Source organism: Malaclemys terrapin, chromosome 4 (genome assembly GCF_027887155.1).
Source record: "Malaclemys terrapin pileata isolate rMalTer1 chromosome 4, rMalTer1.hap1, whole genome shotgun sequence".
Classification (NCBI taxonomy): domain Eukaryota; kingdom Metazoa; phylum Chordata; order Testudines; family Emydidae; genus Malaclemys; species Malaclemys terrapin.
The window spans coordinates 2,134,901-2,159,957 of NC_071508.1; the positions used below are offsets into that span (position 1 = coordinate 2,134,901).

A 25,057-nucleotide genomic window follows, 5' to 3' on the forward strand; every position below is an offset into this window, starting at 1 on the left:
ATGCCAGTTCTGAAGGTCGCGGCGGTCCCCCTTCTTGGGTAGCAAGGCGAGCACAGCTCACCTGCATGACAGAGGGAGGACCCCGCTCCCCAGGGACTCAGCCCAGCAGGAGGCTGGTGGATGGCAGGTATATTATCCCTAGAATGATAAAGGTCCTTTTCCCTATAAGCTGAGAAGGAGTTACCTCAGCTCAGCTAGGGACACCAGTGGCGGCTGGGAGATCGGCTACTCCAGGGTGAGAGGCTGCTCTCCTCCCAGCAAGGGAAACCACCAAACTGAGTGCCTGTCTAGGGGAAGGACTGGCACCCCAGGGCCAAAGAAAGGACAAAAAAAACCCAGCCAAGGGCAGGGAAAGGGGTTCCCCCTTTATTTTGTGTTTGTGAATTTGTTTCTTTTGTCTGGTGGAGGACACTGCTTGGGCCTGCCCCAGGCCTAGCCAGAGATGATTGATCAACAGCCACCAAGGGAGCAGACACACACTGTGCAGAGAGGGGCTGATATACTGCAGGGGGAAGTGCTGACCCCGGCCAGAGGGAGGAGGGGCCCTGTAGTGATGGAGGCCAAAGATGGCTTCTCACCTGGCTTATACCTCCCAAAGTTCAACGAGCTTGTTTGAAGAGGCAGGACGGCCTCAGGGTGTTCTACCTTTCTAGGGTTTCCCATCCCCCTGCTGCATTATTTTCATCCCAACAGGCTTAATTTACCTAAGGGAAAGGTAAATAGCTCCCACCCTCATCTGGGCAGGAACTGCTCCTTCCTTTGTCTGGCCACACATTTTCGAAGACAGTATCAATGCGTGTCCATAATTCCCCCATAGTGTTACTACAGACATTTCACAATGACATTCATCACCAGCATGTCATTAGCTCGCAGAAAAGACCTCACTCCGTACATGCTCCTAATGCAGGAATACCATATGCAGTTTACTCAGTTGCTTATCTGAGCCCACCCCCATTTTTATAGCCCAGTAAATCTTTGCAAATGATTCTTTGGAAAAGTAAAACCTAGCCAGACCCCAGGCTGTCTTCTCCTCTACTTGTCAGTGTGAGGTTTGCCTCCACCCCTTGTTAATTTGCTGGGTCTGCGTGCTGCTTATATGGAAATGGAGGTAAACACACAGTCCTTTCTTTGAGATAGACCTATTTAATAACCCCTGCTACACCTGGTTTGAACACATTTTAGTGACCATTAATACTACTTGCGTACATACATCACACAAGGATATGAAAGAGCAGAGAATTTTTAGTTTTCAAATGATACCTCACAAGGAGTATTTTGCACAAACATTGTTACAATAGTGTGTAGGGTGTGATTACTGGGTCTAGTGTCACAGATGACATGGTCTATCTGCACCAAGGGCGAGGAAGGGCTGGTGTGGGATGGGGACCCAATCTAGGAAGGGGGGATCACAGGGTCAGCTGCAGAAACATGGTAAGGAGAAGGACCCTGAGGATGGTGGCAGAGGGATCGGTCCCTGTTGGAGGAGCACTGTTTGGAATGAAAGTCACACCAGGCACGTTCGCCTTGATCCAATCGTTGTGGGAATTCAGGCGGTTGTAGACCCCAGGATAACCAGGGACAACTCTGGTTACCCCATTCACTGTCGTCGTCAGGAACCAGCTCGCAATCCCAGCAAGGTACCAGGTCCTGTCCTTCTTACACACCAGGGGTCCCCCGCCATCACCCTAGAGAGTGGAAAAGAAATGCAGTTGGAGGGGAGAGGACCTGTCTCCATCGTCCACAAGGGCGATGGTGGATTCTCCATCTCTCGATGGCTTCATATTCCCACTGGCTGCCTTTCTGGAAGATGCTTTATCCAGACAAAAGTCTTTGGGCTCAGTGAAGGGGTAACTGGGTGCAGTTGTGGTCCGGGGTATCCAGGAGGTCAGACTGGATAGGCTGATGGACCCTGCTGACTTTATACTCTATGGTCACATCCTCAAGTCAAGATGTGTCTGTCTTGTCTAAAAACTGGGGAGTGAAGTCAGGGTTCAGTCCCTCCATCCAGGCCCACTGTTTGGTGGGTCCCCCTGACACACAACACTGAACCAACAGGGACAATGGGCCAGGAAGAATAGGGTCGTCACTACTGGTGGGGGTTTGGGCACCACCCAGCAGAAAGGGAACCCTGATCTATTTGGTGGGTCTGTGTATTGCCCAGCACAAAGGGGGTCTCCCAATCTCAGTCAGAGTCTAGCGAATCTCACCCAAGCAAAGCCTTTATAGCCTTCTTTTGACCCGGCACATATCATGTCATCTTTGATGGGGTTGTCGCCCTCAGGCTTTTTTAATGCTTCCCGGATGTGATCATTGCAGATTGTGGAGTCTACGGTGAGCACCTCCAGCTCCTGCAGCGTCTCCGCTAGGGAAGAATTCACTGCAACGAAAGGCCCAAGGGCTGGGTGATCATGTGGCATGAGTGAAAGTCACATTAAAAAGCTGTCACATTAAGGGTCTATAAGAAGTTCTCAGATCTGAGAGAGGAGTGGGGTCTAGGTGGTTAGAGCAGGGGGCTGGGATCCAGGTCTCCTGGGTTCTATCCCCAGACTGGGAGTAGAGTGGGATCGAGTGGGTTGTGGGGGGCAACAACCCAGATTTTAAAAGTATTTTAGGGTTGCTCTGCTCATCTTTTCATCCCTGAACTGATTTAGGAGCTTAAGTCTTATTTTAGACACTTGGGGCCAGATTATCAAAGGGAGTTGGGCACCTATGGACACAGGAAGGCACCTCGTGGGATTCTGAAAAGCTCCGATGCAACTACAAAAGCTGGCACTTTGCAACAAAACTCTAATGGAACACCAAAGGGAATTAGGCACCTTAGCTGCATGGCTATGCTTGAATACCCTATTAGGAGCCTGTCTGCGCTTTAGGTGCCTAAATCCCTTTGACACCATGGCCTGTAGATGCATTTGAAAATTCTGCCCTTTGTTTACACACCAATTTGCCCTGATTTGGTTCAATGGGTTTAAATCTCTGAGTGGATGCTACTGATTTCCAGGCCAGTGCTCCAACTAAGTGTGTGATTTGAAACTGCTTGGTGCCAGCTGCTTGGCTGACTTGGACACTGCTTCCTGGTGGTCTTCAGCCGGCATCAGTAAATATATAGGTGCAAACTAAACCAAGAGGAGTGGTTTGAAACCCATATTAGGACACACACACACACACATCAAACATGCACATCCATTCATTGTGCCAGGAATTAAATCCCCCATAACATAAATAAAAATATTATCCATCAAATTATAATGATTGTTAAGAACTTTTTGATTTTCATCAATTAAAATGTTCACAGTTGTGCAAAATTATGGGGTTAAGTTTTTTTCATTTTTATTTATTATGGGGGGGGGGGGCTCAGCCAATAATTATTTAATGCCAGCAGTGGTTGAGAGTCAAAGAATTAAAGATTTATAACCATTAAAACACAAATTATCAATATCCCGTGTCAAAAAATACAAAGTAAATGGCCTTAAATCGAACTCTAATAAGTTCTCAAACCTCATTATTCTTTGCCTATCTATTAATTTCGATTATTACCAATAGAATTTTTTTTGTTGGTTTGTGTATGTACGGTGAAATCAACACTGACTGATAAACTAATCACTCAAGACCTGTGTATAATGATGCCTGTATAACTGTTCAGTTTGATACCAGTCAGCTCTGTGTTCTTGGGGAACCAGCGCGCAGTATCCAGCCTGTCTGACTCATGAAAGACACTTCCCCCCCTCCCCCGCCACCAGCCTCTGCTTGAACCAAAACCCATCAGAGAAAAGACTTGCAGAGAGCAGTGAAGGATGTTGGGAGACACACTTAGACCCCTCTTGACAAGGATGACAAGATTAAGGCATCTCCATTAGCATACAGAATGGAGAACAGAGAACTACACTGAACTCTGGGACCAGAAAAGCAGGGAAACACTGCATCATGGGGGGATCTCTGCTCCAGATGTTAATGAACCTATGTCTGCACACACCCAGCTCAGCAGTTAGACCAATTCTAGTCATGAATCCTTGATGGATATCCAAAATACAGAAGCAGCCTAGTTTCATTTTCAGCTCCCTGGAAGAAACCACCGCCCATAGCCAAGAGTGATCAGCTCCTATTGTCCAGCCTAAAGCAAACCCTTGAGTCATCAGTTTACCCATAAACAAATCTAGTGTTCTCCCTTCAACCATTGTCATTTCTCTACAAAAACTCCGACCTCTGCCCAAGTCAGGGTTCTGATGCTTGCATCCAAACTAGGCATCAGTTCCACTGGAACTCCATCTCCTGACTGAGCGTGCTGGGGGCTCTGCCTGTCTCTTGCCCTCAGGACCCTCAGCTACCACCATCATCTGGGACCCCCGACCAGTTCAAGCCTCATGGAGTGGGTGAGATTCCCCCCCCCTCTTTCTCTCTCTCTGTTTTCCTTTCTTCCTCAGGTATTAACCTTTAATTTTAATAATTTAACTGTTATGTTGGTTTAGGCTCTCCTTGTGTAGTTATTATTATTCAATAAATAACTTTTATGGTTAAGCTGGTTGCTTCTCTCTCTCTGCACTTTACTCTTTTGTGTTTTTAGCTTCCCCCATTTACTCTGCAGCAACGCTCCTCGTACCTAAGCTCAAGATCCCTGTAGCGCCCCAAAATACTGTGGGGTTGGCTCATCAAGTGGGATAGGGATGTGCTGAACCTGTGGCACATAAGGTGGCAGTTTGAAAGTGTTGCTTGACCCAGCCTATTGAGTACAGGGGCATATAAGGTGGGCAGTTTGAGAGTGGTGATTGACCCGGTCCACTCAGGCTTGATATATATATATGTGTGTGTGTGTGTGTGTGTGTGTGTGTGTGTGTGTGTGTGTGTGTGTGTGTGTGCGCGCTCATCTGATTCTGGGGCTGGAAGAACCCAGCCCTGGGGAACCTAGGTCCTGCAGGATAGCCCCATTGGGAGGGGACTTGCAGAAGGGAGAAGTAGCGCTCCATATAAACACACAAGTGACACAAGCAGTACATTAATAGAATTACAGAACACCGCCCCCCCCAGGAGAGTAACCCTAATAAATGAGCGTACCCCAAAGTAACAGGCACATCTGGTAACAAGCTATAACTATATAACTGTATAACAGTAAAACTGTGGCTGTTTAACCATAAGAACGGCCATACTGGGTCAGACCAATGGTCCATCTAGCCCAGTATCTTGTCTTCCAACAGTGGCCAGTGGCATTCAGAAGAAATGAACAGAGCAGGGCAAATTATTGAGTGATCCATCCCTTTTGTCCAGTCCCAGCTTCTGGGGTTGAGTTCCGCTGCTGAATTGTGTGGTGTGTGAAGAAGTATTGCCTGTTTCTTTTTAACCGGATGCCTATTAGCTTCATTGGGTGATCCCTGGTTCTTGTGCTATGTGAAGGGGTAAGTAGCACTTCCCCATTCACTTTCTCCACCCCAGTCATGAATTTATAGACTTTGTGATGGGGTGTGCATGCCACACTTGCCCGGCAAGAGCTCGGGGTGGCCAAATGGGCCTAAGCTACTAATTAGGCTGAAAGCCAGGGAGTTAACTTGATGAGGAACAGGCTCACCTGGACAGGAACAGGTGGGGCCTGTCGAAAGCCAGGTAGCTGGCAAGAGGTGGGAGCAGCTGCTGGGAAGGGCAGTCACTCCCTGGAAAGAGGGAGGAGTGTTTGTGGCTTCAGGAAGGCAGGCTGCATAGATTCCTTGAGAGGAGGGAGTGGAGAAGCTGGTGAACCCAGAGAAAGGGGGAGCCAGCTAGGTAGGAAAAAAGCCATGGGAAACAGTAACAAGGTCTAAGGCAATACAGGCCTAGACTGCATGTTATAGGGTCTCTGGGATGGAATCCAGTGTAGAGGGCGGGCCTGGGTTCCCCTACCAGCCACTGGGCAGTGGCTCAGGGCACTGGAGACACCAGCCAGCCAGCCAGTCTGGAAAGACTCTTTTCCCAGAAGCGGAGGGACTTAGTGACGATGCACCAGAAGCAGCAGCACCAAGAGCAAGAGAAGCCACATACAGAGAGAAGATGGGCAGAGAGGCTGCAGAGCAGGGTGCAGCTGAAAGACTGAGCTAATCCCCAGAGCAACCAGCAAGAGGCACGATGAGCAGAGGGAACCCCATCACAAGTGGCGGAGAATGCGGGCACTTGCTCTCCTCTGAGGTAAAGGGACAATTCAGAGGACTGAACATAGGCTGCAGGGCTGTAGGTGATGGCAGGCCCTGATGTAAAGGGACCAAAAGACACTGTAGCACGGTCACCTCAATACAATTGGAGAGCGTGGGCCAGTGCAGCACAGGATACCCCTGAGGTGAGGGGATAAGAGAAAAGATAATGGAGTCACCTTGGACAGAGGCCTTCTTTGCAGACAGCAACAATACCCTTCCAGGATGGGCCCCAGAACAGTAAACCCAAAGAAGGGGATAGACAAATGACAAGGGCAGATCCAGGCCCTACTGAAGCAGGTTCTTGAGAACCAAGAAAGACTGAGGGAGGCAAACTTGTGCCTGCAGAAATACTTGCTGAATATTTTGGAGCGGCAGCATTACTTATTTAAATGTCGGAGAGAGAAGACAGGGAAAGGCCGGAGGGACTGGGAGCGAGAGGGGAGGTCCAAGGCCAGGCGGCCAGAGCCCTAGCCGAAACTCTGTTATGCCTGTGGCCAGAGGGGACACCTAAAAAGGGAGTACCCCTATTTATGTTGTGAAAAAGAAGTTCCCCAGGCAGTGGGAGTTGTAAGGGGACCCAAAAGTGTCACATCAGCTAAGAGGATAAGTAGAGGAGGGTGCTGTTATTCATCTGGGGAGGTGGAACACATAAAATGGAATTGCCCCAAAAATTAAAAAATAGGAATGGCTCAGAGAAAGGTAAGGTTCCCAGGAAGGGGGAACATGAAGCCCATAATACTAATGCTGTATTGAGAATGTCGGGGAAAGGGTAGGTGTTCAATCCATGCACTTGACTGGGGGTAATAAGGAAATGGAAGATACAATGTTTGGAACAGAAAGAGCCCAGATTGACAAGGGAATGACCACAGAGATAAAACAGGCTACTGTGGAGACCCAAACCCTGAAGGAAAAAAGGTTGGCTGGAGTCCAAGGAGCAGGTGAGGGAGCTGCTCGAGAAACTGGAAGTGGCCAAACAGACCCTGCAAGCTGCAGAAGGGGACTTCGAGTTCCAGAGGGACCAGGTCTGGTATGCTCGGCAGAACAAGGAAAATGTGTTTTTCCTTGAAAGGAGTAGATGCAGAGTAGGAGGCATCCCTACCCCTGAAGATTACAAGTTTGAGGGAGAGGGTGTGTGATGGGCGTGAACCCCACACTGGCCCGGCAAAAGCTGGGGAGCGACAGATGGGCCCATGCTACCAATTAGGCTACAAGCCAGGAGCTAATTACAAATTAAAAAGTAATAAGTCACCAGGACCAGATGGAATTTACCCAAAAGTTCTGAAGGAACTCAAATGTCAAATTGCAAAACTATTGACTGTGGTATGTAACCTATCATTTAAATCAGCTTCTGTACCAGATGACTGGAGGATAGCTAATGTGATGCCATTTAAAAAAAAAAAAAGACTCCAGAGGCGATCCTGACAATTACAGGTTGATAAGCCTAACGTCAGCACTAAGCAAATTGGCTGAAACTACAGTAAAGAATAGAATTGTCAGACAGATAGATAATCACAATTTGTTGAGGAAGAGTCAACATGGTTTTTGAAAAGGGAAATCATACCTCACCAATCTACTAGACTTCTGCAAAGGGGTCAACAAGCATGTGGACAAGGGTGATCCAGTAGTTATAATGTACTTATATTTTCAGAAAGCCTTTGACAAGGTCCCTCACCAAAAGCTCTTAAGAAAAGTAAACTGTGATGAGATAAGAGGGGGAAACAAAGGGTAGTAATAAATGGTACGTTTTCAAAATGGGGAGAGGTCAATAGTGGTGTCCCCCAGGGATCTGTACTGGGACCAATCTTATTAAACATACTCATAAATGATCTGGAAAAGGGGGTAAACAGTGAGGTGACAAAATTTGCAGATGATACAAAACTACTCAAGATAGTTAAGTCCAAAGCAGACTGCAAAGAGTTACAAAGGGATCTCACAAAACTGGATGACTGGGCAACAAAATGGCAGATGAAATTCAATATTAACAAATGCAAAGTAATGCATATTGGAAAACATAATCCTAACTATACATATAAAATGATGGGGTCTAAATTGGCTGTTACCACTCAAGAAAGATCTTGGAACCATTGTGGATAGTTCTCTGAAAACAACCACTCAATGTTCAGCGGGAGTGAAAAAAATGAACAGAATATTGGGCACCATTAGAAAAGGGAGAGATAATTATTGCCTCTATATAAATCCATGATATGCCCACATCTTGAATACTGCATGCACATGTGGTCGCCCATCTTAAAAAAAATATTTTGGAATTGGAAAAGTTTCAGAAAAGGACAACAAAAATGATTAGGGGTATGGAACAGCTGCTGTGTGAGGAGAGATTAATAAGACTGAAACTTTTCAGCTTGGAAAAGAGACAACTAAGGGGGGATATGATAGAGGTCTATAAAATCATGACTGGTGTAGAGAAAGTAAATACAGAAGTGTTTTTTACTCCTCATAACACAAGAACTAGGGATCACAAAATTAAATGAACAGGCAGCAGGTTTAAAACAAACAAAAGGAAGTATTTCTTCACACAATGCAGTCAATCTGTGGAACTCTTTGCCGGAAGATGCTGTGAAGTCCAAGACTATAACAGGGTTCAAAAAAGAACTGGATAATTTCATGGAGGATAGGTCCATCAATGGCTGTTAGTCAGGATGGGCAGGGATGGTTTCTCTAGCCTCTGTTTGCCAGAAGCTGGGAATGAGAAACAGGGGATGGATCACTTGATGATTCCCTGTTCTGTTCATTCCCTCTGGGGCACCTGTGAGAAGACAGGACAGTGGGCTAGATGGACTTTTGGTCTGACTCAGTATGGCCGCTGTTATGTAATTGATGAGGAACAGGATATCCTGGACAGGAAGAGACTGGGCCTGTAGAAAGCCAGGTAGGTAGCTAGCAAGAGAGGGGGGCAGCTGGTAGGACTGTGACTCAGGGCACTGGAGATGCCAGACAGACAGCTGGTGCAGAAAGACTGATTTCCCTCAAAGGTGGAGAGACTCCGTGACCTGGCCGTAGGGCAAAGCCATGGACTGGAAGCAGCAGTCCTGAGAGAGGCCGCATACGGATAGAAGATGAGTGCAGAGACTGCAGAGCAGGGAGTAGCTGAAAGACTGAGCTAATCCCCAGAGCGACCAGCAGGAGGCACCACAAGCAGAGAGGGAAGCGCATCACAGGTCTCCATTATATCTGCACCATATACCTGTAATTGCGTAATTGTACAACCATAAAACCATGGCTGAATAACGATATAGCTGTAACGGTGACTGTTTAACTATGTAACCCCGTAACTCACAGTCCATCTGTGTACATATGAGACTGCCTTCTCCCAGCCTGTAACCTTCATTTGGTGCTGGGTCCTTTTCATATCCTTCCCTCCCTCTTAAGAGCTACAAGTCTTACTCACTTTGTGGGGAAGTGTTCCCCCAACCAGTTACCCAGCAGGTCTCCCCAGCAGGCACACGGACAGAGGCGTCAAGGAGACCCACAGGGCTGATGGTGGCCGTGAACGCAATCGGATTCTTCAGCTCCACCAGGGCGATGTCAGCCTCAAGAGTGACATTGTCATAACTGGGATGGAGGATGATCCGCTTCACCAATGAGAACGAGTGGATGCGGTTCTGACCAAAAATCCGATTTTCCCCCAGCAGCACCCGATACGATGAACCAGCTACAGACCTGGATGCAAAAATAATCTGATTAGGGAAAAGCCGTCCAGCAATGGCTCAGAGGGACAGGTCGCCTGGCGCTGAGATACAGCTGGCTCTGGGGTGGAGCGGCTGGGGAACAGCCACATAGCTACGCTGTGCAACAGGAAGCCAGTGGATTGGAAAAGGGAATTTCTCCAGAAACAGCTGCAGTCACTGTCTCTGCCCTGCCTGGGGTACTCACGGATTGAAGCAACGAGCTCCTGACACCACCCAGCTCTCGGAGATGAGCGAGCCGCCGCAGATGTGGAAGCCATTTCTCTGCACGCTGACCTGCCAGGGCCAGGCCCCATCCTTGGCATCTTGACCACTGAAGATGCGCCCTGAGACCAACTGCTTGCCAGAGACTGGGAAGAAAAGCAGGGAAATATATTATCACTGGGCAAGGGAGCTAAAGTGGGGAGAGTGTAAATAATTATTAGTATGACCTGAAGAGAAGAGAGCAAATCCTTCCCTTCCCAGAGCCAGGGAAAGAACCCAGGAGTCCTATATCCCAGACCCCCCTGCTCTAACCTACCAGACCCCAGAGCCAGGAGAGAACACAGGAGTCTTGGCTCCCAGCCACATTCTGTTTCCACATATGCAGGGCAGGTAACACTGGTGTTTTGCTGTGGGACCTTACCTGTGTCATTCCAATTCCCACGAGCACTGTGATGCTTTTTGGGGTGATCCAGTGTCCCGGTTGCACCACTACCCCCTGCTCCCAGTGGGATGGAGCCCTTGCTGTGCCCACCAGGGGAAACTCTCCCAGCCACCAGCTGCTGGCATCTCAGGGGCTCTGTGAGCCCTGCTGTATCCCTCTGCAGGCAACAATTTACACACCTGACTCAGTTACACGCCAGTGCCCAGTCCCCTGTCTTCTGCACACCCGCAATGCACAGTGATCCGCTGCCTCTGCGGAAACAGAGCTCCCCAGCTCACTGCTTTCCCCTCACACACCTCTCATTAATCACCGGCACTTAGACGTTGTGACAGAATGTACCCCCCGATCTGCTATTGTAATAATCGCTGCACAGAGTTTGCCCTGTGAGGTATCATTCGAAAACTCATAATTTGCTTGTCGGTATTGTCCTGGTAAAATGGGTGTGGCCACTTTGCATGTGAAGTGATCAGATTTCCCTGTCTGATGTTACTAAAGCATGTTCCAAGTCTGGGGAGTGGCCAAACCAGCTCCTCAGAGACAACAGGCAAGCTGACACGTCATCGAGGTGTAAGCAAGGCCAATAGGCCATTGCCTGGTAAGTGGCCGTTCTTTGGCAGTTAAAGGGACAGGTGAAAAATCTTTATTTTAGCAAAGAAACAGCCTGGAGTTCCCGTCTACACAGAATGCCTGTTGCCCTTCTCCCAGCTGACTGCTTCTCAGAAGGGGGACAGGACTATGAAAAGAAGTGGCAGACACCCCCAGGTACCCTTCCTTTCCCCCCTCTTTCTGTCCATTTAATCACTGAACGAGAAGGGACAAAGGAGGCAGCCATGAAACAGAGGCAGGGGTCCTAGCCAAAATTGTTTGGCCAGTAAGGCTGTTGAGAGCATGTGGTGAGAAAAACTTTTCTTCACATTTAACAATCTGATAAAGTACTTTTATCTTTATTTTTCTTGTAACCATTTCAGACTTTGATGACTTTTTACTTGTACTCACTTAAAAACTCTATTTTTGGTAGCTAATAGACTTGGGGGGGGGGGGGGGGGAGTTGTTTGTTTTATCTAATCCAGTGTGTCTAAGTTGAAATGTCTGGGTAACAAGTTGTGTGTGTATGTGCTGGGATCCTCTTGTGTCTCCAGAAAGCCTCCCACTCAGGGTGTATGTGCCAGCACTCTCTCCGCTACATTGCTCGCAGTAACCCCTTGCTGGCAGTTAACCATCATAGGCAGGTTGTTCAGTGACTCACCCTCCGGCCGAGTCACTCACAGTCTGTGTGTGGAATGAACACAAAACAGACCACTGCCAGGGCACACCGTGTAACAGGGACTATCACAGCACCCTCCATTGGTCTCTGACCCTCAGCCCTGTCCCTGGGCTCAGTTCTAGCCCAATAGGGCCTATCACAGGACCCTAACTGGTGTCAGCCTGCAGCCCTATCCCAAGAGTCACTGTCTATAGTTCAGCCCCTTTCTGGGGGTTAAGAAGTCCCACAATTACTGACCTTCTTCCAGGTCTATAGCCCCCTCTCTGGGCTAGTCCCTTGCTCAGGGTGTTAGCCACTAGGACTGTGGCTCTGTGGGAGAGATGGACCTGGGCCTGCCTAATACTCCAGTTCTCGACCCAGGGACCCTATAATTAGCAGCCACCAGCTGCTTACCTTTAACTATTTGCTGATGCATTTCCCTGGCCCGCTTCCCTTCTCAGCCCCAGGACCTTCCTTGCAGCCTGGCTCCAGCCAGCACGGCTCTGTCCAGCCCTGCAGCCAGCCAGGAGCACCATCCTTGTGCTCACGCTCCAGAGAGAAACAGCTCTGCTTTGTCCAACAGCTCCTTTTTATAGGAGCCTCCTGGATCAGGTTGGCAGCTCCCTGCAGCCTCTCTCTGATTGGCTGCTTCCCCACAGCCTCTCTAGGCCGCTTGGAGGATTCACCTCTACTCCTCTTCTCTGGGGTGGGGTGTGGTAAGACTGTAAGGCCTCCAGCAGGGCCTGGTACACCCAATCACAGCACAGTATTCCCTTAAAGGAATATCAGACTTAATATGTTTGCACTTCCCAGGAGAGGGCTGGGCAGCACAGAACATATGTTTCTGGGGGAAATCTGGGACTGGGGGTATGTTGGGGTCACCCGATGGGACTCTTTACGGCTGGTAAGAGCCCAGGTGTGGCTGCAGCCCACACACAGACATAGCTGGGAGCGACCTGCATGTTGGAGGCTGTTTGTGAGCAGGCCAGACTGGAGGCTACAGCAGCAAGGCGTTGTAATGGGCACCCCAGGTTACAGGGCAAGGGTGACTCAGCTACTCATTAGTCTGGATTGTGCCCTGAGTATGTCACAGACCTGTCTGCAATGAAACCAAAGTGAAGTTGTTTTAACACAGGGTGAGGGAGAGATTCAAAATAAAGGCAAGGAACGTGATGAGGAAACATAAGGTTACAGGTGGTAGAAAAACATAGAACACAGTCTATAGCTTCTTAGCAAGGTACTGTCCTGTCTGATAAGGTGTTACCAGGGCTGGTGCAACCCATTAGGCAACCTAGGCAGTCGCCTAGAGCACTAACGTTTTGGGGGCAGCGACCGCGGCAGCCGGATCTTTGGCCGCCCCAGTCGTCGTTGGCATTTCGGGGGCAGGACCTTCTGCCGCGTAGGGTGGCAAAAAAGCTAGTGGCGCTCCTGGGTGTTACTCACTCAATGGTTAGTTCTTCCAGCCCTTGTCCAGCCCATAAACCTGGGATCTACCATTCCTGAGACCTCGCCCCCCACACTCTGCAGGTTCATTTGTCTTTGTGAATCTCCAGGCTGTATCTCATCCAGACAGTAAACAGAGGCTGTCTCCACGGGCGTCCAGTTTTCAGACTCCCCATCAGATTTGGAACACAACATCCTACGTCACTTAGCTCTAAACTCATTCCCCACACAAACATCTCACAATAATTCGACAATCAGCTGAGCCTCAGAGACCCCACGAGGCCCTTCCAGTGTGCATGGTCGGACATAGATATAATGTCCCTGCCAGCATGTGGATGGGTGAGTTTGGGCATGTCTATGTTGCAAGCGCTTAGAGAGTGAAGAAAGAGCAGGCAGGACTGGGATTATTGGGGTTCAGGCTACCATGGAGGTTATGTTAAAGATATCATGGGATTAGGGACAAGGTCACTTAAATATAAAAGTGTTATTTACATACTCCAATTAAATTAACAAGCCATCTCAGTAAAACTTTAACTCATCCTGTCTTCATTCTGCCACTAGGTGGGAAGAAAGAAAGAAAGAAAGAAAGAAAGAAAGAAAGAAAGAAAGAAAGAAAGAAAGAGCATATTTTAATGCGAACTCTGACCTCCGTGATAAACTTTGTTATAACCCCAATGATAACCTTCACCCAATGATACCCTTAACCCTAACCCAATGATAATCTTAATCATAAAATAACCTTAACCCTTGTCCCTAATCCCAATGATACCACCTTGCCCCCCTGCTCGAACACACGAGACCCCGCTCCGTTTGCACATCCAGGATAGGATCCAGGAGTCCTGGCTCCCAACCTAATTCTTATTCCAAATGACCAGGGCAGGTAAGTCTCTCATTTTGCCGTGGGTGTCTTACCTGCCTGATTCTGACTTGCTGGAGCACCTATGGAGCAAACAAAGAGAAAAGAAAGCTATTACTGTGTGTCTGTGGGGGAGGGAGGTTATACAATCATTCCTGGTGTCTGACATGATGTGTCTGGGGGAATGGGTGTCAGTAGCTTCACCTACATTTCTGAGGCTCCACCTGTTATGCTTATAAGAAGCACACGGGATTTTTTCAGGGGAAAAGGCAATACTCCACTGTAGTGAGGTGGACTGTCCTGCCCCAAACACAAAGGAAGAGGGTGGCTCCTCCCCCTCGTGGGTGGAGCCCTACCCCCTAGCTCCACCCCCTGGAAGCCAAGGGGGGGCTGGAAGTATAAAGGCAGGACCCGGATGCTCAGTCGGGGGCCAGCCACTGGAGGGAACAGATGCTTCCCCTGAGATCTCATGCTGGGAGGTGGCAGCAGGCCTGCAGAGTGCAGACGACTGGCCTGGACCACCCAGATCCCTGGACAACCCAGCCCTGGGGAAGCAGACGACTGGCCCGGACCACCCAGACCTCTGGACGACCCGGCCCCGCAGGAGAGAGACGATTGGCCCAGACCACCCAGATCCCTGGACAACCCAGCCCTGGGGAAGCAGACGATTGGCCCAGACCACCCAGACCTCTGGACGACCCGGCCCCGCAGGAGAGAGACGATTGGCCCAGACCACCCAGATCCCTGGACAACCCAGCCCTGGGGAAGCAGACGATTGGCCCAGACCACCCAGACCTCTGGACGACCCGGCCCCGCAGGAGAGAGACGATTGGCCCGGACCACCCAGACCTCTGGACGACCCGGCCCCGCAGGAGAGAGACGACTGGCCCGGACCACCCAGACCTCTGGACGACCCGGCCCCGCAGGAGAGAGACGACTGGCCCGGACCACCCAGCCCTCTGGACGACCCGGCCCCGCAGGAGAGAGACGACTGGCCCGGACCACCCAGCCCTCTGGACGACCCGGCCCCGCAGGAGAGAGACGACTGGCCCGGACCACCCAGCCCTCTGGACGACCCGGCCCCGCAGGAGAGAGACGACTGGCCCAGACCACCCAGCCCTCTGGACGACCCGGCCCCGCAGGAGAGAGACGACTGGCCCAGACCACCCAGCCCTCTGGACGACCCGGCCCCGCAGGAGAGAGACGACTGGCCCGGACCACCCAGACCTCTGGACGACCCGGCCCCGCAGGAGAGAGACGACTGGCCCGGACCACCCAGCCCTCTGGACGACCCGGCCCCGCAGGAGAGAGACGACTGGCCCGGACCACCCAGACCTCTGGACGACCCGGCCCCGCAGGAGAGAGACGACTGGCCCGGACCACCCAGACCTCTGGACGACCCGGCCCCGCAGGAGAGAGACGACTGGCCCGGACCGCCCAGACCTCTGGACGACCCGGCCCCGCAGGAGAGAGACGACTGGCCCAGACCACCCAGACCTCTGGACGACCCGGCCCCGCAGGAGAGAGACGACTGGCCCGGACCACCCAGACCTCTGGACGACCCGGCCCCGCAGGAGAGAGACGACTGGCCCGGACCACCCAGACCTCTGGACGACCCGGCCCCGCAGGAGAGAGACGACTGGCCCGGACCGCCCAGACCTCTGGACGACCCGGCCCCGCAGGAGAGAGACGACTGGCCCAGACCGCCCAGACCTCTGGACGACCCGGCCCCGCAGGAGAGAGACGACTGGCCCAGACCGCCCAGACCCCTGGACGACCCGGCCCCGCAGGAGAGAGACGACTGGCCCGGACCACCCAGACCTCTGGACGACCCGGCCCCGCAGGAGAGAGACGACTGGCCCAGACCGCCAGTTGGCCCAACCCCAGCAGAGCTACTGCTGGCAACTGAGGCCCTCACTGATCACCTTACCTCACCGGATCAGCAGTTACCCTTGGAGGGGGAGTGTGGAAGTGGCCCAGGGGTAGTAGACCCCTGTTTGGCTGCAACGCCGGCAGAGGGGGAGTCAGCGTGTTGCAGCCTGGATCCCCGCTGACACGGTGGCAGACCCCTCCGCCACCCTTAGGGCCCTGGGCCGGGACGTAGTGGAGTGGGAGGGCCTGCGTCCCCTCTGCCACCCAAGCTGTGGGTGACCATCTCCCCCGCCCACAGGCTAGCTGAATGAAAGCCTGAGTTAACTGACTTTGAGTGCAGGCTGGAGCTGAGCGACTTTGTTTCCCGCCTGGCCCTGAAGCAGAGCCTGGGCTACGTTCCTATGTGCTGCTCCACCTGCATGCAGTCCCGAGCCAAGTGACAGTGCTTGCTGCCCCGCCCTGAGCCAGAGTCTAGACTGAGTGACTATTTGCAGCTCCATCTGAGTGCAGGCCTCGCTGATTTCTCCCACATACACAGCAAGCAAAGTCCAGAGACCGAAGGAGTGGACTGGCCCTTCCCGGACCCAGCTGGCAAGGTACCCTGCCTTCAACCTACTTCAGCATTGTTTATTGAAGATACAACAATTTGCATATGCATTTAATTACACCACACACACACACACACACACACACACACACAGTCCCACCAGTCGATGTTATCATTACCAGTCCAGAGTCCGGATCAATCTAGTGGCCAGCTAGGTTGATCACGGATAGGGAGGAGCCGGGATCTTTCAGTCGTGATACGATGCTCCAGGGAAGTCTTGGCAGGACGAACCCAAAGTTTTATGGCAAGGCCCCCTGTTTACCTAGTGATTTTCCTTCATTGGGACCGATGCGTTTTGCACCATTATGCTGTAATCAAGTGTTGATTGATGAGTGCTTGTTTTTTTAAATTTTGTTTGTTTGTTTTATTATTACATTTTTTAGGGAGTTATTTTATGCTGGTTTTGATTACAGCTATTTTGTTCCCATTGATAGGTGCCGGTCTCATTTTTAGAGTTGTTAATTTGCCCTTTTTTGGCATTTCAATAGGGGCATCTTGCAGCCTCCTGGCGCCCCTGCGTCTGTTTTTTGGTTCCTTCCTAGAACATCTGATCTGGTGATTGCCTTTCTTTGCACACACATTCCTTATTCACACACAAACAAAAACTATTTTACACAACATTTTAAACAAAAACATCAAGTTGCAATGCAAAAAAACAACAATCATTCCATTCTTTTACTTATTTTAAAATGCTAAGCCTATTACAAAGTGGTGACCCTAAAAGGTCTGTTACTGCCTTGAAATCATCCCAGACACAAATTCTGGTTGATTCATTTTTACCAATAGCACATTAGGCCATTCCTTTCTGCTATTTAAAAAGGGTAAAATACAAACATAAAATCCTAGTACTACATGTCCCCCTTTTGACCCCCCCAAGAACAATTCTTGAGTGGGTTATATCTTATTAAACTGTTTTATAGCAATATACTGAGAGGCAATTTGAGCTTGTTGTTGTAATTAACAAACTTTTTTTTGTTTAACAGCACAGACAACACATTTCTAACAAGCAAACACAAACACAACTAGTAATGGGTGAAACATAATAGACAATATGCCCTTAGAGGTCCGGGACCAGCCTGTAAAAACATCGTACCAGTGATAGGCTGATAATGGGGTTTTTTTTTAGATTTAGCACATCTTTATTTGCATGGAATATTTGAATGACATGCTTTTTTTTTGGTTCAGGTTCTGGTGCATGTGTCCGGGAACCGCAGGTTCAATTCACGACGGGGTATTGGACAGTACCCCAAAATTACTGTTAGTGTTGTTTCTGTCTTAACAGGCTTATTTTACTGATATGGTAATTGTGGGTAGCTGGAATTCCAGATGGTATTCCGATAGGGACCTTTTATTTTAACCCCTATTTTTTAGTGGTTTGGTATTTTTGTGGTGTTTATAAGGTGAACTTTAAGTTTTTTTTTTCATACATATTGGTATTTTTTAAGGGTTTTAAGAAAGATTTGGCTAGTGTTTTTATTACACCATTCCATGAGGATTACCTGGGTACGGGTAGGAATCCATGATTGGTTGGTGGGGAGTGAATTATTCCTTAAATATTGGCTTATAAGGAGGGCTGCATCTTCTCCCATGACTTTTCTAATTATCTGGGCACTAAAAGTTCCCAGCAGCAGGTAAAGCCAGACCTTACACTGGAGTCTCGTTTTCTGTGGATTAAAATTGTGGTGATTAAGCAGCGCCTCGTGCCCGGGTTCTGGGATGTCCTTTTCTGCAAAGAATGTAAACATTATTATTTATGCAAACAATTTAATTTGTGAAACATGGACCCATTTTTGTTTTGAATAGGGTATACCAATGGGCTAAGGCGGTCCACTATGGAGTAAGGGCCTCTCCATTTTGATTCCAGTGAGTGACCCTTTTTTTTTTTTTTTTTTTATTTTAAGGCACATGACTTGGTTCCCTGTTTTTTACTGGGCTGCTTTTGTGGGCTTTTGTTTCTGAATGTTATTGTTGATGTGTCTGATTAACCCTATGCTGGAGGGTGGTTTTATTTTTCTGTAACTGGTTGAGCCATTGCAAATAATTGTGCTGGGTTATATTACAGCTGCCTTTTTTTTTTGACTCTGTACCAGGTAACTAGGATTAATTATTAGGCACATTGGATGTCCAAACAGAATTTGAAAGGGTTGAATTTTAGTTTATTACTGCTGCGGATGTCAACCAAAATCAGAGGCAGTTTATTCAGCCAGGTTTTCGTGTGTGGGATTTACTACCTTCCTTCATAGCGCGATTCATGCGCTCTACTTGGCCTGAGGCCCGTATGGTATATGGAGCTTTTGTTTAATTCCCAAAACTTGTATTATTATTGTAAAGATTTTTTCCCCCATTGTCAGAGTTTATTATTTCAGGGGTGTCATATTTACATACTAGCTTATTAAAGAACATTTTGGCTACCACCCTGGTGCTGTTATTTTTAGTAGGAACTGCCTCCGCCCATCCTGAAAAGGAATTAATTATTACCAATAAATTCTGGAATCCTTCCTTACTTTTTGGCAATTTATTAATAAAATTAATTTGAACCCAGTGCCATGGCCCAAGCCTTCGTTGGTGCATCGTGTGTTGCCAGGATGAGCCTTGTCCTGTGCGCACCGCACGCAATTTCACACCCATGTTTTAACATTATTTTTATACACTTTTATTTTGCTACTTGCTTTAGCCTTTTTAAAGTCCCTTCCATTTTTTATGCATAAGCTGATGGGCTATATTAAGTAACTCCTGATTTTCTATTTTTTTTTTTAACTTGGTTAGGGCGGTCTGTAGTGCTTTTTGTTGGCTTAGATGTGTTAGCACAGATATACACATACACCTCTACCCCGATATAACGCGACCCGATATAACACGAATTCGGATATAACGCTCTAAAGTAGCACTCCGGGGGGGCGGGGCTACGCGCTCCAGCGGATCAAAGCAACTTCAATATTACACGGTTTCACCTATAACACAGTAAGATTTTTTGGCTCCCAAGGACAGTGTTATAGCGGGGTAGAGGTGTGTATTTGGTTACAACTGCTATGTCATGCTGACGGGTTATTGTATCTACCCAATTATTCCAGGTGGCCTCCATACCCATTCCTTTACTGTGTGCCTTTACATGTCGCACCTTTAATTGTTTAGGGTTCTTTGTTACCCACTGGTAAATTTATTTCCACTCCTTTGAATTTACAATATTCTTTTTATTTGCTGCTTTTTACCCATCCTATACCAATCATGTATCCAAAACTGTATCCCCTTCACACAAAAATCACAGTTAGCATAAATATACACGGGCCGTGGGGAATTTTCATATTGCCTTAAAACCTGATAAATTGTGTGGAGCTCGGCATGCTGGGCCGATCCATGGTCTAAATGTCCCTGAATGACTTCCTCTTCTAAGTTAATGGCAGCGTATTTATAACTGTGTGGTCTAAAAATTTAGCGGAAGTTTTAAAGAGTGGCCGTCAGTAGGGGCTGGCATTTTTACCTTACCTTCCTTTGATTTTTTGTTGGGTTTTTTTTGTTTAACAATAATGCTCAGTTATGTAACATGAGGTAGCACCAACTGAGTCTTGTCTGAGCCCGTTTCCTGAATTAGTGCCAAAGCGTTTTCCATTAGTGTTTGAGTTTGCGCCTTATTTTCCCCAAATATTAAAATGTCATCTACAGATGAAAACACAAAAGGCCTTTCTTGTGGACTCAACTGGTCTAGCATATCCACAACATGCCAGTGGGCAATAGCCGGGCTCTTGTGATATCCCTGGGGCAACCGACAAAAGGTCCACTGCTATTCCTTTATTATAAAGGCAAACCGATCTTGTGAGTCCGGATGTAGGGGGACGGCAAAGAAACAGTTGGCCAAATCAATAACTGAGAAATATTTAGATGTGGCTTGCCCCTTTTTTATGACCTGTGTCATATCAGCCACAATAGGGGCCATAGGGAGGTGTTTTTATGTTCTTATGTTCTTATGCCCTTATTGATTCTTCTATAATCAATTGTGAAACACCAGGATTGGCCGGGAGTTAAAGGGTGAATTCATTAGTGGTATTATTTAAAAACAAAACAAAAACCAATTTATTTTAAATATACAAAACGGAGTTTTACAAGCCAGGAGTGTTGGTTTAGGTTCTAAACACTCCACATCTGTACACAATCTATTTATACACAGCTGAACATAGATTACATTTGTATACATTTGGGGGCAGTTCAGTTCCAATAGAAACCCCTTATGTTTTTTTTTAGCAAATTTGACTAAATTGTTCATAGTCCAATTATTTAAATCCGATTGTCTTTTTGCCTGGCTTATTTACAGACATTCCTTTGGGAAAGGGCCTATTTTCCCTTCAGAATGGGCTGCAAAGAAACCAAGAATTTTTTTTATAATACTTTTCTTTAAAAATATTTTTACAAAGTTTAACTTCTTAATTCCTTCCAGCCTCTGCAGAGTTAACTTCTTACTTTTTTTTTAATTACTTGCTTCTTTTTTAAAATGACACCTTTGTTGATTCAGCTATTACCATTCCAAGTATTGTTTCAGGGATCTGAATTTCACATGCCTGCACTTACTCCTTTTCTTAATCTTGCCATTATGCCCTCGGGGCTCCCAGCAAGTTTTCCAATCTCATTATTTGTTGCCTTCCTGCTTGTCTGGGCCCGATCCTGCTTTCCTCGCTGAATCGTCCCTTTTCATGGACCCAGGCTTTGTTCCACTACCAATTTAGCAAGGAGGGTGGGCTCCTAAACTAGCCCCCACACCTCCTCGTCCCTTTTCTTAAACTTTTTTTTTTAATTGTGAAATCACAACAATATCCCACACTTCTATATCCTTCAGAGTGAGGTCTTACAGAAATCTACTCCTTATTTGCCCACACTTGTGCTGGGACTTACATAACACAAACAGTCTATACCCACTAACAACTCTGCCTGACAGAGCCAGAGGGGGGAACGCTAAGCCCCCTAACTTTTGGGCTCAATTCTGCTACGACTCAGGGTATATTCACCTATGCAATTTTTCCCCGACAGATGGGTAGGAGCGAGGGCTCTAATTCTCCCCCTTAGGGCCCAGCACCTCTGCGACCGGGGCTGTATATACCTAGACAGTTTGTATATATCTTATTTGTATAGTTTTCCCTGATAGACGGGTTGGAGTGAGGACTCTAATTCTCCCCCTATTGCCCGGCATTTCTGCGATCGGGGGTGTGCACACCTGAGTGATCCATCACTTTATACGTATGGTATACCTTTTAGCTATATTTAGCAGTATTTTCAACAATTACAGTGCATGTCTTCCCCCTTTCATAATTCTCCACCAAAAATGTTATGCTTGTAAGAAGCACACCGGATCTTTTTCAGGGGAAAAGGCAATACACCGCATTTATTGAAGATACAACAAATAGCATGTGCATTCAATCACACCACACACACACACACGCTATCCCACCAGTCACGTTATAGTTACCTGTTTAGAGTCTGGATCAATCTAGTGGCCAGCTAGGTTGATCACAGGTAGGGAGGAGCCGGATTCTATCAGTCACGACATGATGCTCCGGGGAAGTCTTGGCAGAAGGAACCCAAAGTTTCATGGCAAGGCAGCCTGTTTATATAGTGATTATTCTTCATTGGGACCAATGAGTTTTGCACCGTCATGCTATAATCAATAGTTGTTTGACGAGTGCTTGTTTTTTTAAATTGTTTTTGTTTAATTATTATTTTTTAATAAAGATTTTTAGGGAGTTATTCCATTCTGGTTTTGATTACAGCTATTTTGTCCCCATTGATTGGTGCCTGTCTCATCTTTAGCGTTGTTAATTTGCCCTTTTTTGACATTTCAATACGGGTGTGTTGCAGCCTCCTGGCACCCTTGCATCTGTTTTTGGTGCTTTCCTAGAACATTTGGTCCGGTAATGGCCTTTATACTTATTTCTTAACACACGCATTCCTCATTCACACACAACACAAAACTAATTTACACAAAGTTTTATACAAAAACATGAAGTTGCAATGCAAAAAACCAACAACAATCATTCAATTCCTTTACTTATTTTAAAATGCTAAGCCTACAACAAAGTGGTGAGCCTAAAAGGTCTGTCACTGCCTTGAAAACATCCCAGACACAAATTCTGGCTCATTAATTTTTACCAATGGCACATTAGGCCATTCCTTTCTGCTATTTAAAAAGGGTAATATACAAACATAAAATCCTACTACTACACACCCACTTTCCTGAAACAGCCCTGCTATCCACAGCAACAGCTAGAAGTCGTTATTAGTCGTTAGTAGTGTCGTTATTCAACTCACCATCTGTAGGTTCCAGAATTAACAATCCCAGCTGATCTGAATGGGGTGGCTCAGGAGTGAATGCAGAAATAGGGGCTAGATGGGGAGGGGTATCTATGAAGGGGGAAGGTGTTTGATCCTCCTGTTATTCACTAGCCCAATTCCCTTCTCCCCAAGGTGGTATCTCTCTCCCCTCCTCATGGGAGGTAGGGCCCCATCTCCCATCTCCACTCCACCCCACACTCACCCTGCACCAGGCTCATCGTCAGCAGTGCCATGGCCAGGAGGGAGCAAACATGCCCCATGATCCATCCTCGCCTGGTCCTGTCTTGGCCAAACCCAGCTGGATCCATCACTCCGACCAAAGCCCGGATGGGGAACGAATGCAGCAAGGCAGATTTTTATAGACAAGACTTCTGCCTCCACCCTCCCCAGATCTAGAGAGAACAGATGTGATTGATCCTACAATGAGCTACTCAAGGAACTAAGTGCAGCTAAATTCTGCATGCAAACAGGGTGCGACCTATCTGGAATTTCCCCAATATGGACATCCTGGAAACCAACAAAAAAGTGCAACGATCAAGGTTACCTGATACGATTTTCATTTCAATGTTTTATTAGCAAACGAATGTGCCAAGAACAGCTAGCCAAGGACAGTGCCCTGGCAGAGCTAAGGTTGTAATGGGGAGAAGATTAGCATGGAGGGTTTATAGATTCTAAGGTGAGCAGGCACCACTGTGATCAGTCGCACCCCTGGTATAACACAGGCCAGAGAACTGCTCCCAAATAACTTATAGAGCAGAGCTTTCAGAAAAACTGCCAGTCTTGCTTTAAAAAATGTCAGTGAGGAGAACCCACCACAACCCTTGGTATGTTGTTCCAAAAGTTAATTACTGTCACTGTGAAAAATGTACAATTTATTTCCAATCTGAATTTGTCTAGCATCAACTTGCAGCAATTGAATCCACCTAACTGAAGAGCCCATTATTAAATATGTGTTCCCTATGTAGGTATTTATAGACTGGGGTGAAGTCACCCCTTAACCTTCTTAAGCTAAATAGACTGAACTCCTTGATTCATAGAATATCAGGGTTGGAAGGGACCTCAGGAGGTATCTAGTCCAACCCCCTGCTCAAAGCAGGACCAATCCTCAACTAAATCATCCCAGCCAGGGCTTTGTCAAGCCTGACTTTAAAAACCTCTAAGGAAGGAGATTCCACCACCTCCCTAGGGAACCCATTCCAGTGCTTCACCACCCTCCTAGTGAAAAAGTTTTTCCTAATATTCAACCTAAACCTCTTCCACTGCAACTTGAGACCATTACTCCTTGTTCTGTCATCTGCTACCACTGAGAACAGTCTAGATCCATCCTCTTTGGAACCCCCTTTCACGCTCAGGCAGTTTTCTAATCCTTTAATCATTCTCATAGTGTTTGCTTGCACCCAGTTTACTATGTAATCCACATCCATCTGAATCAGTGATCAATCCTCTTCCTTATTTACCACTCCCTCAAATTTGTGTCATCTGCGACCTTTATCAATCATTTTTTCTTCCAGGTAATTGATAAAAATGTTAATAAAATTTTGATGCTACACTCCATAGTCTTCATAGAAAAATTGTTATAATATGATTATAGCATATCGAAGATGTATTTTATGCAAGATGGGTCTTGTGAGACGTCATTGGAAAAATTACGATTTGCTGAATATGATAATCCTATTTATATGCAAGTATCATTTCTGTATCTGAAGTTAGGAATATTGACTATGTAACAATTATAAGTGGGTTTACACCTGAGGAATGCCCACCAGACAGAATGCAATCAGCCTGGATGGGCCATTAGAGGGAGCAATAGGACTTTGAAGATGCTAATCTCCCACCTTCTTGAGAAGCTTCCTGGGATGCTAGAAACAACCTTTGACTCATGGCTGCTTTGCAACCGCAGGGTCATGTGATTAAGTCACCTGGTACTGGATTCCATGATAGAATACCAGTATTTTTCCACTGGGGGTCGGGGGGAACCACACTGGCAAACAAAGGGTTCCCGCCATATGTAAAACCTATTTAAGACAGGGGAGTGATTTAATCAGTCTTCACTCTTCACTGAATCCCCGCCCACGATGACTGCTGGAAACATCTAAAAAACAAAGACAAAATGGGGGGAGAACAGCCGAGCCCAGGCTGGAAAAGGTATCTGGCCTGTGAAAGAAATACCTAAAACAATATTTAGGATGAGAAATTTCTATATGTAACCCATTTCTTTAGTG

The 25,057-nt window shown here is 47.5% G+C and overlaps 1 protein-coding gene across 3 annotated transcripts; it reads right to left on the bottom strand.

Moving 5' to 3' along the window:
• Window positions 1-1,224: 1,224 nt before the first annotated feature.
• On the bottom strand, window positions 1,225-23,330 carry LOC128835277 (serine protease 27-like). 3 transcript variants are annotated; one of them, XM_054024618.1, is made up of 6 exons: window positions 23,038-23,330; window positions 14,098-14,124; window positions 10,041-10,203; window positions 9,556-9,827; window positions 2,208-2,377; window positions 1,225-1,685 (listed from the first exon to the last, which is right to left on the bottom strand). In XM_054024618.1, the coding sequence occupies exons 1-6, from the start codon at window positions 23,141-23,143 to the stop codon at window positions 1,407-1,409; spliced, it is 1,017 nt and encodes a 338-aa protein (XP_053880593.1). In that variant the 5' UTR covers window positions 23,144-23,330; the 3' UTR covers window positions 1,225-1,406. The 3 variants fall into 3 exon arrangements, with proteins under 3 accessions (XP_053880593.1, XP_053880594.1, XP_053880595.1); XM_054024619.1 differs by lacking the exons at window positions 14,098-14,124; window positions 23,038-23,330 and adding an exon at window positions 12,157-12,306; XM_054024620.1 differs by lacking the exons at window positions 14,098-14,124; window positions 23,038-23,330 and adding an exon at window positions 10,796-10,913.
• Window positions 23,331-25,057: the final 1,727 nt, after the last annotated feature.

Coding starts and splice junctions, on each gene's coding strand:
- LOC128835277 (XM_054024618.1), bottom strand. CDS start 23,143: ATGGATCCAGCTGGGTTTGGCCAAGACAGGACCAGGCGAGGATGGATC. Junction 14,125..23,037: donor GACGATGAGCCTGGTGCAGG/GTGAGTGTGGGG, acceptor TTTGCTCCATAG/GTGCTCCAGCAAGTCAGAAT. Junction 1,686..2,207: donor GCTATAAAGGCTTTGCTTGG/GTGAGATTCGCT, acceptor TCCACTCTCTAG/GGTGATGGCGGGGGACCCCT.